This window comes from Halyomorpha halys, unplaced genomic scaffold (assembly GCF_000696795.3).
Source record: "Halyomorpha halys isolate HHAL.00 unplaced genomic scaffold, Hhal_1.1 Scaffold161.1, whole genome shotgun sequence".
Taxonomy (NCBI): domain Eukaryota; kingdom Metazoa; phylum Arthropoda; class Insecta; order Hemiptera; family Pentatomidae; genus Halyomorpha; species Halyomorpha halys.
Window position 1 is genome coordinate 922,208 of NW_027105190.1, and position 15,569 is coordinate 937,776.

General features: G+C 29.5%; 1 protein-coding gene across 1 annotated transcript in view; it reads left to right on the top strand.

The window, feature by feature from the left end:
- The window catches only part of LOC106678791 (titin), a gene marked incomplete in the record, with an annotated part of 234,754 nt that overhangs the window by 202,576 nt on the left and 16,609 nt on the right, over positions 1-15,569 (top strand). The window contains 10 exon segments of the mRNA XM_067049221.1: positions 1,842-2,014; positions 2,096-2,286; positions 2,376-2,691; positions 3,764-4,046; positions 4,497-4,553; positions 4,698-5,279; positions 10,652-10,778; positions 11,059-11,238; positions 14,010-14,266; positions 14,527-14,639. Of these exon segments, the coding sequence (XP_066905322.1) occupies positions 1,842-2,014; positions 2,096-2,286; positions 2,376-2,691; positions 3,764-4,046; positions 4,497-4,553; positions 4,698-5,279; positions 10,652-10,778; positions 11,059-11,238; positions 14,010-14,266; positions 14,527-14,639 (2,279 nt within the window).

Below are 15,569 nucleotides of genomic sequence, written 5' to 3' on the forward strand. Positions count from 1 at the left end.
ATACATAAAATAAAACATATTAATAACCCTTTATACATCAAAATATATTATTTACTCAAAAAGAGCATATTACATTTCTCCTCCTCTCTAGGTAAAAAAAAAATTTATTTTGTGCTCAAAATAATATATATTTTTTTTTTTCATATATTCTGAATCAATTTGGCTTCTATCATTTAAATAAATATTTGGTCAAAAACTGCCTCTGTTACAAACTGCTTACAAATACATATACAATAATTACTATTACAAATAACATCTTTACATATAAATACAAACATATTAAAATTATATTTTGATAAAAACTGATTCACATTTCACTATAATTTGACACAAATTTGCTAAACATATAAATACAAACATATTAAAAACCATTTATACATCAAATATACTATTTACTAAAAAAGAGCGTATTACAATATATATATATATACACATATATATATTGTGATATTAAAAAATTATTTAAAATAAATTAAAAGGAACTTTATAGTTTTCAGTTATTCTCAGATCTAAAGTATAATTTTGAATATGAAATGGTTAAATGAAAAGACTAAATATTAAATAGATATGAGAATTTGTATTTTATTATATATAATATTATAGATTCTTAATCTCAGGGTGGGTTTCTAGGCAATCAGAACACTTATTTTTAACATCACAATTAATATATATATTTTTACAATGTATTTAAATTTAGGTAAAACAAAACTAACCAATTTATACTCTTCTTATGATGGTTGATGATTCTTGATGTCTTCTTTCCCAAAAATGCTCTGTCTAATAGTCAAAAATGGCTTCCAGTCACCTCTCTTCTTTCAGCTGATGGACGTCCTCTCTCTAGGCGATCCAAACCAAGAGTCCCTTCTTCTTCTTGGGAGACTCTTCGACAAAAGATGAATGAGGCTCTCCTCATCCAGGAAACATCATTCCCCGCCCGCACCTAAGCAACGAATTCCCAAACCAAGTTTTCTTCCTTCTCCTTCTCTAGGTGTTAGTTCTCAACATCAATTGTAGCACTAAGGTTTTGAGTTTTTCTAATGATTCCTTTAATGAATGATTTTCTTTAATACTTATTCTTAACTTCAATTTTTTCTTAAATATATTGTAATTTCAATTATGATGGAAAGTTAAAATAAAGCTTTTAAAATATTTCAATCTGCTCAACTTGGCCGCGATTCAATGAACTTTTGGTAAGATAAATGCCGCCATCTTCTTTGTTTTGAATAACGATCTTTCCACTCCAAATTTGACTGAACAAAACTGGTTAGCTTTCCTCTTTGTTTAACAAAGCAAATGAACAATATTGAAACAATATATAAAATAAAAACCCTTTATACATAAAAATATACTATTTACTAAAAAAGAGGATATTACAATATATATACATGAAAAATTTAAAAAGTGCTTTATGAATTTCATTATTTACATAAAATGCTGTTTGTTTACTAAATTATGGAAAAAGAAAAATTGCTAGTCTGAAAACATATTTGCTACAAATAGTTGTCTTACACAGAATCCCATAATCACAGCTTTACATCTGTTATTATTATTATTTTTTATTTATTTTTTTTTTGGAACAATGTATTTGTTATCACAGTTTTTATTCAACCAAATTAAGAAATACAAGTGGATATACAAAATGGATAAATCTTAAATCTATAACTAAAATCAATCAACCTTATTAAAGAAAATTTCTGTTTTCTTTTGTTGATTATAAAACCTTAAAGTTATTCATTCTTAATCTGTACTAAGTCTGTTATTAAACTATACCCTTCCTCACAATGATCCATAAATTGAGCTGAATAATAAATCTATCTAAATATAAATTGAATCTTTTACAGAACCTGGACCAGGCACTGAAGTCAATGCTCCTAAATTTGTTGAAAAATTACAACCTAAACATGTACCTGATGGTGCAACTGTACAATTTGAATGTAAAGTTGTAGGAAACCCTCGTCCTCAAATAACATGGTTTAGACAGACAGCTATTATAAAACCATCTCATGACTTCCAGGTACTAAACATAGATTGATTTATTCCATATTTCTTCGGCATCAATATTTATTTCATTAATTTTTTTTACTTTCTTTTGCAGATTTTCTATGATGATGACAATGTAGCAACTTTGATTATCAGTGAGGTATTCCCTGAAGATGCTGGAACATTTACATGTGTTGCGAAAAATGCAGCAGGATTCGCTTCTAGTACTACCGAACTAGTTGTTGAAACTCCACTCTCTGATCATGGATCAGAAACTGGTGGCTTGTCTCGTAGGAGTTTATCAAGGTAATAAATACTTCTTATTTAAAAATTATAAGAGTAATCCAAATATAAACCTTTATTGTCATCGGTAAATTACCCATTTCTTATTTTAGGGAATCATCCCTTGCTGATATCTTAGAAGGGATCCCTCCAACATTTTCTAAGAAGCCTAAGGCAAAAGTTGCTCCCATTGGTTCAGATGTTGAATTGGAGGTTCGGTTGGTTGCTGTGCCAGAGCCAGATATAATATGGTCATTTAAAGGAAAACAAATCAATATTGATCATAAGAAAACTATAATTACCTCTTCAGATATGCATATGTACAGCAGTACCCTTTCACTAAAAAAGATTACAAAAGAGGAAGAGGGTACTTACACTGTTGTAGCAAAGAACAGAGAAGGTGAAGCAACACTAGATATTACTCTCAAGGTAAAGTATATTATATGTAAAAATTATAATAAAAAGCTTAAATATAATCTTTGACATGAGAAAGACAGCAAGTCACTAAATATCAATTTTTGTATTATTTTTTATTGGTGGAAAAGAAAGTTAGCATTCAGACCTTTCATGTAGAAAAGCCATGAACAATTTTTGGTCTCTCTCGTAAAAGTTTGGTTCTGTGGCTTCTATCTTTCCCATGTTTGCTCCTCAATTTATCATTTTAAATGATTTTTAAGTTGACTATTTCATTCTGTATTTCTATTTTGCATATTTTTTGTAAACAATCTTAAACTGTTACAAGGAAAAATGTGTTAAACAAAAAATTTTAAAAATGTGATAGTTAATACAAATAGTCGCTGTTTTACCTCATCGCATTTTTAGTTGTTTTGAAATTACATCCTTAATCAATTTATATCAGGAACCATTTCATGTCAAAGGGAATTAAAAGTTACATTGTTTGAAAAAAAAAATCAATTTAGTACTCTATTAAAATGGATTAGAATGAAAAATAAAGCTATTTAAATTGAGTGCACATTATATAAAATACTTTATATACATAAACTAAAGGCTAAAAAATGTACCTTTATTGGAACCTATATACACATTTTTGTATACATACACATATGAATGTCGAATTCGACTTGAGTAACTTTCCAAGGAACCTAACCAGACATAGGTACGCGGTCTGCCTGTATTTATTAATCAGAGGGAGTGTAGTTTCAATAGTCAAAATATAAACTTTATGTTTTGGGATCTACGGTTAGGTTATATATATACATGAAAATTAGGCCTCAAAAGGATAATTTATTAGTCCCATTACCTTGCTTATGCTTAATACCACTCCTGCTAACTCATTTTTTGACATTACCCAAATTCTTAAAAAGCGATTTTGAGCTTTTCAAGCTCATTTTCTATTGTTTTGACTGTATCGCGAAGACTATCAAAAACCATTGTAACTCATTTTTGAAATCAAAATTATCTGTGGATCTCAGTTATTTTTGAATTTCTATTACCTTATATTTATTTATATCTAACTCAAATATGACATATTTTCTTCTAGCTGAAACCTAAAGGTGAAGAGGGTCCTTTTATTGTAGAACCTTTAAGGGATATTTCAGCAACTGAGGGAGAAGGAATAATTTTGAGTGCAACAGTTACTGGGTCACCATCTCCCAAAGTAACTTGGTTTAAAGATGCAAGTCCTGTGAAAGGAACTGAAGTTAGTGGTGATACTTACACCCTTACTTTGAGAGATGTGAAACCTAGTGATGCTGGTAAATATGTCCTGAAAGCAACCAACAAGCGTGGTACTGTTGAAACATCAGCCCAACTCAATGTTCTTGGTGAGTAAAGTCATGCAAAAACATGGATTTATAAATTATTTGTAGTTCTTTAATATTTTTTTTTTCATTGTCAAAGTATTTATATGTTCATTTTACTTTACATGCTCTTAAAATTTGTTTAGAAAATATTTTATTTAATTGAGGTTCCTTGGGGATTGAAGAATCAGCCGTTCTGTGATTAGTTTCTTATCCCTAGACAATAGCAAAAAAGTACAAAATAGATAGTGATATTGACTCATTTTCTTTGTATACATTCACTCAAAAAATTCTGAATGAAATTAATATGTTTTAATATTGATGATTGAATTTTTCTTTACTGTTCATTAACAAATAATATTATTAATTCTTTACTTATTGGCTTATTGATACTTTCTTTTGCTTTTGGGCCAGAAGTCAAATTAAACTTACTTATCTTTATATAAAAGTTATTAGAGATTTGATCACTTTCAGGATATCAGTATGTGTCTTTTTCTTCATCAGCTACTAAATCAGGGGACTCAACTGATGGTATGCTTAATGCTTATTAACCTGCACATTTCTAATTTTAATTTTCAATTAATTCAAAAAGAATGTTAGCTTTTAAATAATACTTGTTATATTTTACTATGCTATATTTATTAATAATGCTTCTAACATTTAATGCTTACTTAGATATTAATTTGACTCTGAGTCCAGAATTATCAGTAAACTCTGAAGTAGATACTGTTGTCGACTTGAGGAGAGATGATGAAGAAGAATTAGCGGGTTTTTCTTCAAGTGTAGCTCAGATTCGAGAAGAAACAAAACTTGTTGAAAAGATGGTCCATGAAATAAAATCTGTGAAAGAAACCATACAATATGTTCAAGAACCTGATGAAAAGGTGGAACAAGTAGTAGAGGTAGTAGGAAAAATAACAGAAAAAATTGATAGACTGGAAAATATCATAGATGATTTGGTTAAAAGATTGACTGCATCTGCTTCTTCTGGATATTTTTCAAAAGAAACTGAAACTACAGAAACAGAGACAGATCTTGCAGAAACTGTTGAATGTGAAACACAGACTAATTCTTCAGGAATATTCCCTTCTTTTGAAGTAAGACATCTTCAAGTATCTTGCGATGAGCAACTAAAAACATTGGTTCAAATGAAAGCAGAAACAGCTCATGGAGCCAGAAGTTTGAAAGGACCTGATAGGACTATCAGTAAAACAGCAAATCTAATATTGAACAATGAACAAAAGGGCAGAGCTTCTGGTATTGTATTATGATTTCATTTAGCATGTAATTTAGAAATTTTATAGCATGCTAATAACATTCAATGTCCCTTGTTAAATTAATTCTGGGTCTATCCTATCTTGTATGATCCTTTAATTTTAAAAAAGGTCTATCTTGTACTATTCTTTAACAATTTACTTTCAAAATTGAGTTTGAATCGTTGATAAAGCCTCAAGGATTTTTTGAAAAGGTGGAACTAGAAAACATCTAATGTGTCTATATACAGGAAATAAAGGACACTGTCCATTTTTTTACTGATTTAGCATTATTTTAATTTAACTGTTTTTCTTTACCCAGAGGCATAGATAATCAGTGTGGGGATTAAAATTTGGGTGCTTCTAGGTTCTGAAAGTTTTTGCTTCTACCTCTTCATAACATCTAATTGGTCTGTTTTTTTAGTATGTGGCTCTAGGTGAGACCTAGTAGACCTAATGGGTAAATCTGGCCCTTTAGATTTCTATGGTACAGACCAATTGTGTTTAATTATATGCTTTAAAAAAGCACTATGTTTAATTTTATTTTGTTTAGAGGAAAAATGTTCAAACTGCTCTCCTGCAAAGTTTGGGAAATGTAACATAGTGTATTTTACCTCAGAGGTATAGATTTATTTCATTCCACGATTTTTTTTTCTGATCATCTAAATGGAAAAACAAAAATTTCCCAAAAAACACTGTTGTAACCTTGCTCAATAGATAAGGCAATCGCTGACATTTTACCAGAGCCTAAAGTTCATAGCCTCTATTCAAGTTGCTTCTGACTGATACTTGATACCTTGGTACACTATTGAGCACTGACAGACACCCCACCCAAGCTAGCTTCCATTATCCACTGCTAAAAGTGTTGGTGGTAAAAGGAGAAGCTAGGTGCCCAGGTTCCTAACTGGCAGTACAGCCAGTTTTTTGGGGGGGGAGGGCATTTTTACTATGGAGTTTATTTTTTGGAAGATATAACTTTTTTTTATATTTTTTTATTTTTCATTAAAGGACGGCACACATTACAAGTTTTTGAACTTTTTTAAACTATTATTTGTATTAGTAGTAATGTATAAGTAAAAATTATGGTTTAAGAGAAAACAAATAATACGTAAAAAATAGGAATTTATCTTTTCATTATGAACTCTGTTCCTCCTAGCTCTCTTTCCAGGAAGTAGCTTCAGCACTCAGCACTTCAGTTTAAGAGGATTTACTGAACAGCAAGGACGACGTCCATGACACTTCCCGCCTCGTATAGTAGAAAACAAATGATGATAGGCTGAGATTTTTTTAAATTAACGAAATTCCTCCCTCTGAGCTTCTTACTATAGAAATAGAAGCAAGAATCGAGTGGGATGTCTGTTGGTAGACAATGACCGACGTAAACATCGAAATTAATATCAATAGACTGACTGTAACTGAAACTGGAGTTGCTTCAGACACCCTGGCCTTAACTTTCATTCAAACATCCTTGCTGTCCAGTCCAGCTTTTTTTATATCAGTCCTTTTATATGACTGCTCATTTTTTTACTGCAGGGGGAAATTCTAATTACAACACGACTGGAAGGGAGGGGTCCGAATGTTTTTTTTAATCGCTGGATAAAATATCATTCAGGGGCTGAAAGGTTTAGATTAAATAGTCTATGTCTCAGTGGTCATGAATTAATGCTTTTATTACAAGTGAGGGAGGAGGAGTTTCAATTTAATCTCGTTTTTAATCACTTGATTAAAATAAAACATATCTTATTAATTTACGTTTTTCCACTTCATTTCATTAAAAACCATTGTAACTGATCGCAGAATGCAATAGTCGCACAAAATTAACCAAAATAAATGATGATGCAGCTAATAATAATTCCCTAAACACAAAATGGCCTTTGAAATAACATAGAAATTAATGTTTACTCTCATTTCTTCCCGACTTTTCCAATCAACAGGGTCAAAACGATCAAACTTCTGTCTAAATGATAATCAAATTTAATAATAAACTTACTTCATTTCAATAAGTTTCATATATTTTGATAAAAATAACTGTTTCACTCTTATTAAAAATATGGTGGAATAAACTTACCTCAACGGGTGTGGTGTTATGTTAATGATTACTGACTCATGAAATGTTTTAAATATTTTTGAATCTTAAACTTTTTCAAAAAGTAAAAGCACTTCAAAATATGTGAGATATCATAAAAGATGATGGAACAAATACTCGTGCAAAATTTTATCACAATTGGTTCATAAATAAACTTTTTATAAGGCAAAATTTGTAATAAAAACAGGCTTTATTTCTAAAAATTTTTTAAGAAACCGAATAGACACAAATGTTATAATAGGCACTTAAGGAGTGCAAAATACATATTTATGCAAATTTTCAAGTCATTTAGTTGAGCTGTTTAAGCTGTAGGCCAATCAAATCGCGACAAGAACAACAAAATCGAGATTCTGACTGAGAAAAACGATATTTTTGAAGAGTTGTACCTCCACTTTCTACTGTCCAATTGCAATGAAGATTTAGAAACTTTCTCAAATCGCATAAGGGGATATCTCAGTAAAATTTCGTGTTCCTAGACCTTATATTTCTGGAGTTGCAGACAGCCGAAAATGTGTATTTATTTTGTTGGGAAAGTATAGTCAAAAAGCGTTTGTTATGTTTGATCATTTTTCATGCTTATTTTATTGTTAGGCAGAACACTTTCCAGGTTCTTTGATAAATTAGGATTTTGAATAATATTATAAAGTTATTACTATTCCATGAGGTACTAGAGCCATTATATTTTCCTAATGTTTATATTTTAACGTGGGATATATACTTAAAAAAAAAGTAGATTTACTTTCTTATAGAAATTTTCAGTGTTTGTATATTTTGTTTATTATTTATATGTCTATTTTTCTAATGGGAATCAGTTAGCTATTTATTAAACTGGATTTGGTGAATGACACAATTCTTCCTTTTTCAAATAAAATAATTTATTTCATATAATCAGCAACAACGTTTCGGGAAATATGGGGATATTTCCAATGAGTCATACATTTTAGGAGAATAAATACCTTCCTCCAGATATAAATAAATACCTCAGGAAGTTAATTATTCTCCTAAAATGTATGACTATTAACAGTTAAATAGTTTTTATTTATTAAATGACATTAATATTATTATATATTAGCAAGAATGACAATTAAGGAGATAATTATATGTTATATATAGATTATTTTTATCTGCAACCTGAAGATGGGGGGGATATTTCCCGAAACGTTGTTGCTGATTATATGAAATAAATTATTTTATTTTAAAAAGGAAGAATTGTCTCATTCACCAAATCCAGTTTAATTCCAAAGACTCTTGCAGTAAAAGATCATTAAGTTTCGTTATTTATCTTTCTTTAATGCTATACATTGCACATCCAAAATGAAAGGGGCACAATTCAAAATGTTTGGATTTGGGAAGTTGTACATAGAAGCCCACTGAGCGTTTCTTTTAAAAAAATGTTTGTGTGGAACATCTTTTTTGTTTATTTATTTATTTGGTCTTATATTTGATAGCTTGATGTGCTTTGGGATGGTAGAGGTCCAGCCATCAAAATTTCTGACATAAGAAAGTTACAGTTGTTCCTTTTTCATTCTGGATGTACAATATGTCAACTAGAGTCAAAATACTGAAAGAACTTTAGTCATCACCTTGTTATAAATTATAGTTTGAGAAGATATAAGAATGTAAGAAGATATGAGAAAAATAAATATAGTGAAATATGATGGAGAAAATATGACTTAATTAAAACAAAATAGATAGTTATAAAATCATAAACATTTAGAAGTTTTACAAAACTGAATAAAGTTAAAATTATAATAATCCTACATGTAACCGTAAGAAGAGGTCTGACAAGAGAGGGAGAAGTTATATAAATAAATGTGAACAATGCTGAAAGTTAGAATTATAAAACCATAAATAAACAGCTACTTACATATTAAAGACAGTTATAACCAATTGGGCTGTTTGTAGGTAAGAGAGTTGGAGTGCATCATGACTGCAGCGGCTTGATTTACCTTGTTTTTTCTGATACACTGTGTCAGATATAATTTTTTAATTATTTATAATTTTTTTTAATATATATAATTTTGATAGTTTGTTTTGTGATTAATGGGATTAGGTTCAAAATTGATATGTAGATTCAAAAAGGAGTCTTTTGTTGTGGATTCCTAAGTCCTTTCTTTCTTAGTACTGGAGAAGCCCTAAAATGTGTAACAGTAAAAACTTATTTACTACATGATTTATTTCTGACCACTCTCCAACATAATCTGCTTCATTTTATCAGTGGTCAACATCTCCATACTTAAAATTGTTTAATTATACTAGTTAATAGAAATATAAATTTAACTTTGTATTTTTAAAAATTCAGCTATAAGCGCAAACTCACACCGTTACAAAATCTGCAATGTGAGATTCACCTAAGTCAATATCTGCTGCAAATTACTAAAATAAATATAAAAATATGCCAATATAAATTGTTTGTAATACAATATTATTTATGTGCTTTATGGATTTCAAATATTTTATTAATTTTAAGAAATTCAAAATAATATTTATTGGTAAATACATCATATTCATAATTTTTACATTATTTTTGTTGACATAATTGTAATATAAATAAATATATGAACAAATAAAAATCAGTTATAACACAACACTAAGCTGTACTAAGTTGAACATTTTATAAAAGTAATACTTGCATTTGTATAAAATTTATTAGAGGAAGATAGGGATGAAAAAATGGTTTGACTTCAAAATTCTCTCTGGATGTTATTTGAGGAAAACCCAGAACTGAATGATTAGATGTATTCAAAAGTCATTGGAAGTAAAATTGAATGACTTACTTCATGCTTGAGTAGAAATGGGCCCAAATAGACTGTTCAAAAAGATTGCTGAAAAAATATACACAATTAGATGTTTCAATAAAAAAAATTTTGTAATCTAAAATTCATGAGATTTAGTTAAGTCATTGAGAAAAAAATATGAGTGATTTTTTTTTCTAATTTTTATTTTCAACAAATCATATCTTTTGACATATCATTTGTTACAGAGTTTTGCATTTTCAAGTTTTTAGCTCTATGTAATGTTTTTTTATTTTTCCAACCTATATAAAAGTGTTGTTTTTTGATGGTATAGTATGCGTTTATATGAAATTTATCCTTAATTTATTTCAGAGATATATTATCTTCCAGATATATATTTTAGCATTAAATAGTGCTGAAATCCTAGCATGAATTTTTTTTTTTTTTTTGTATAATGTATGTCTGTTTAGTTTATGATGTAAGCCTTTAGTAAAACATTACTCATTTTATAGTCAAAAACTGCTCTAAGTAATTTGTGTTGAATTTGTCTTTCAGAACTCAAACATGCACAAGCTCCATTATTTGTTGAAAGATTCGAAGAACAAAAAGTTCAAGAAAAAGGCACAATCAGATTAACAGCTAAAGTTATTGGCAATCCCATTCCCTCAATTACTTGGTTAAGGTAATTTAGTCTGTGTTGTAAATCACTGTTTTTTTTAGAGAGAGTCGAAGATCGATGTAATAGAAATATGGACCTAGAAACAAAGGAAACAAAGATATATAAAAAACATAGTACTCTGAGAACTTTAACTTGATTAGATTTACTATAAAAAAAAAATCCAGAAAATTAATATAAATCTATGTTCTTCTCTCCCTCATTCTGATACTAATTATTATTTTAACAATCTTATTGCATTTTTTGAAATTCATAAAGTGATGAATTACATTTTATTATATTTCAGAAACAATAAAACACTACTAGCTTCTCCAAGAATCACAGAAATGTTTGATGGTGAACAGATCCTCCTTGAGATCGAAAAAGCCGATTCTGAACAGGACTCTGGGGATTACAAATGTGTTGCCAGTAACCCAATAGGAAGTGCAACACATGGAGCTAGAGTCACTATAGATGTTGCAAGGGTGTAAGTATACATCTTTTGATCAATGGCGTGTTTGTGGTTATTCATTTATCAACTGAAATTATTAAAATCAATTTCTCAGTTAATTATAGAAGCATTAAGAGCATTATATATATACAAACTAGTCCAATATGTATTGGAAATCATATTTTTATTGTAGTTTGATAATTATAGAATAAATGAATTAAAATATACCAAAAATTTTATTAAAGATTATTTCAGTGACATAGGTATCACAAAGAATATGTTTAAATATTCAGAGAAGTTTAAGTATTTAAAAGTTTACTATACTTAAGTGAAATAAGAAATATCTAAAGGGAGAAAATTCTTATTAATTTTGCTGTCACATTTTTCATTTTAAGCCTACTTTCCTGAAACCTAAAAATTATAATTTAGAAGAAACTATCCTGCATACTGTTTCTTATGAGGATAAAACAATTTCATATCTCAAAAGAAGAACAATGCCTTAAGGTTTTCAAAAAATAAAGTCTTGCCTAAAATTTTTGATCCAAAGAAATATGGGTCAACTGAATAATCAAGAAAATCAACTTTATGTTGTATAACTAATTGAATTAATAAAAAAGTGACAGTGGAGATGGGCATGGTTAATTTTTTTAGCTGAATAATGAATGTATCTCATAGTAAAATCTAAACAGAATGAAAATGAACCAACAAACTTCTAATAGGTAGACCAAGACATAAGTGGGAGGATTATGTTAGGTCTAACCTTGATGATGGAGGTATATGAATAACATTTGTTGGTGTTATTATCATTGAACTCTCTGCCCAAAATGGGTAGGTTGAGGGAAATGAAAAAAAGAAGAAGTATCAGCTATGGGATTGCTCAACCATATTATTATTATAACTTCTGTACTTCATTAAAATTCATGTAAATATTGTTGTGGAATTTAGGGAGGGTTTTATAAACAAAGACAGAGAGTATATGTTTGCGTTAATAGACACCACGACAGACTGGTAGCAGAGCTTGGCTTAGTGCAAAAAAGGTTTAAGTGAAGAGAATAATTTATGTATATTTATGGATACGTAAGCTTTGTGGTTTTATTTAGGACTAACCACCGAAATCAAAACACAAAGGACAAGGAAGCCACAGTATTCAACATCGAAAACCTTGCTGCAGAAAATCATGGGATCTGGTTGATGAAAATCAACCATCAACAACTCTGAACTCAATATACCTGTATATATGGAGCCGCCGCCTGGTTGTGAGAAGACTGGTAAGGTCTTGTGTCTAAAGAAAAGTCTTTGGATTACCTCAGGCTGAAAGAAACTGGTTTCAGAAACTGAAGAGTATTTTGCATTTTGCATGGGCTTGGATTCGCGAATCTAATTAAAGATCTGTGCTTGTTTAAAGGAAAAATTGACCAGAAGGAGGTCATATTGGGGGTTTACATAGATTACTTTGTCATTATTGGGAAAGATGATAAGGCTATCAGTAAATTTGTGAGCTTAAGAGGAAGACAATTGCATTTACTTGTCCCAACAAGAATGCACAGAAGCAGTACTGAAGAGGTTCAGAATGCCAACCGGTTAACATCTCTGGAGTTAAAGGTCCTGACTGTTATGACTACAAAGATTCACCATCTGTGTCAGAAGCTACTTATACAGAGGCTATTGGATAATTCTTGCACTTGGCTCAATGTTCCAGGTCTTGCATTGCGTACACCATTAGTAAGCTTTCTCAATTCAACTTGGATCATAGAGAAATTCACTGGCTAGCGGTTAAGAGGTTGCTAAGATATCTACAAGGGACGAAAAACTTTAAATTAAGAATAGACAATAAAGTTAAAAATTAGAAGTTTCAGCAGATGCAGAGAAGGAAACACTGCTCCTCTGATGTGAAGCCTTTGTTTGGGGTGGTTGGTCGTGGTGTCTATTAACGGAAACATATACTCTTTGTCTTTGTTTATAAAACCCTTCCCTAAACTCCACAACAAGCATTCACCTATCTGGACATTTGGATTGGAATAATAGGAAATTGTTTTTACAATGCAGGTTGTTCCCAATAAAAAGTTATTTTTGGTAAGCAGGGCATGCAAAGAGACTGCTTTGTTGCATTAAAAAATTAATAAATTTAGTTTTCAATTTTGACCAATTTATCTGTATCCTTTTTTCTTTATTCTATCATCTTTAATGTAATAATAATGCCTATTATTTAATCATTGAGCCACTGGCATGAAATAGAAAGTAAGTAAAAAATTATAAAATTTTTGTGTGTTTATAATATGAAAAAAATAGTAGTTAAGTCAATTGGTAGAATTGCAGATTTGTAAGTCATGATTTTTAATAAATAAAATTTTGTTTTACAGGTTTAATAAATAATTTTGGCCCCTCTTCTAAAAATCTTTTCTGTGGCTTTCTGTCTTTGCAATGGCAACACCTCATTTGTTTTTGTTTTTTTCCTTAAAAAACGTTATTATAGAAAAATTAATTACTTTAATGCCACTCTTATCATTTTTATGCCTAGAATAAATTCTAGATGAGTGATTAGAAATTAGTCTGGTTGTTTTGTGTAAACTAAATTCATTAGTTTATCAAAACTGTCAATGCATTGCATTTCCTTAAAAAATAATTTTATAATATGAAGTTATCACTTATTGAATATCTTCTATTCCGATGACAATGACATTTTGGTTAGATAGTTTTTGCACCTGACCATATTTTATTTAAGAAATTAGAAAATAATGTTCAGTTTTTTTTAAAGTATTAATGTTGAAATCTTCTTTTTAACTTAAAATTTGCTTAATTATTTCCAGTACTTTCACTAAGCCTTTACCAAAAGAATCTGAGAGCCGTGAGAGCTATCCATTAACTCTTGAATGTGAAACATCACACACTGTTTCAACAACATGGTATCATAATGGAGTTGAACTTAGTGGCATGGACCATAGAGAGTTAGTACAAGAAGGCAGAAGACAAATGTTAGTTTTTAAACGAGTTCTAGCAACCGATAAAGGAACTTACACATGCTCTGTTAAAGATCAGAAAACATCAACGACTCTCAAGGTTCAAGGTTAGTAATATTTTAATGTTTTCAAATACTTAATGTTTATTTCATTAGTACCATGGTTCATCATAAGAAGATTCTGTATACTGGTTTATTATCGATGTTTTATAAAAGAAAAATAAATTTTCTATGAGAATTATTGCAGCTCATTTCTTTTAAAATGTATAGTTAAATTTAATAAAAACAAAATTTTTATGCCAGTAGATTAGAAAATCAGATTTAATGAAACTGCTTATTTCAATTACCCAATTTTTTTAATTTTTCAGAGGTGAAACCAGATTTTGTAAGAAAACTTGAAGATTTTGAGGTCAAAGAACAAGAATGTGCTGTTCTTGAAGTTGAAATATCCTCAGAGGCTGCTAACGTGATCTGGGAAAAGGTAAATGCAAATTTTATGAAGCTAAATATCTTAATTAGTATTGAATTTATTTGAGTTTAATTTCATCCCTAGTCAAGAAATTAATTTTTTCAATATAAAATAATTAGTTATACTGTTACAACTAAATTCCAAAGAGGTTATTTGTTAAAACTTTATTTTATTTATTTTTAGGAAATTAATTTTCACACTTTTTTCACTTATTTATTCCTTTTTTACACCTGAACAACATTTCGGGCTCTTTTGCACATTATCCAGTTCTTATTATTAATTTGTGGACATTTGTCATTTAGGATCAAAAATCATTTCTATGTATATTCCCAACAGAATATAAGTCTCAATTTTTTTATTAGCCAGCTTCTTTTTCTATATTTTACTTTTTGCTGTTTAAAAATAATATTTGCCTTCTAAATTCACTTCCCTCAATTTATGTCCACTCACTCTTCCAAATTTCAGTGCTCTGTAATTTTTTCAAATTATATTTTGTTTTATTAACATATCATAATAGTTAAAAGCATACAGAATTCTGACCTCCAAAAACTATTTATTCTCATCACGTTTCATGTCTTCATCTGCTGATTTCTAAGCAGTCAAGATCCAGTTTTGATGCTTATACTCTTAGTATCACCTGCCGCAGAGTACAATAACCTCACCCTTCTTTGTTTGTGTCCCAAATAGAATTTCCAAAAGGACTTTCCTCAGCATTGTAGTTTCATTCATCCCTATGATATGATTTATCCAGATACAGAGTAATTTAAAAAAATATATTGCAAATTATTGAAAAATGGTTTATTATTTTAATTAAAATTTATTATATCAATAAAAACAAATAATAGAAACTGGAAGAATGCTGATTAACCGTGTGTATCAATAAATGGAATTTGGTCCGGGTGCGGTCAATTAAAACTCAAATAGTTTATTGGTATATACTTA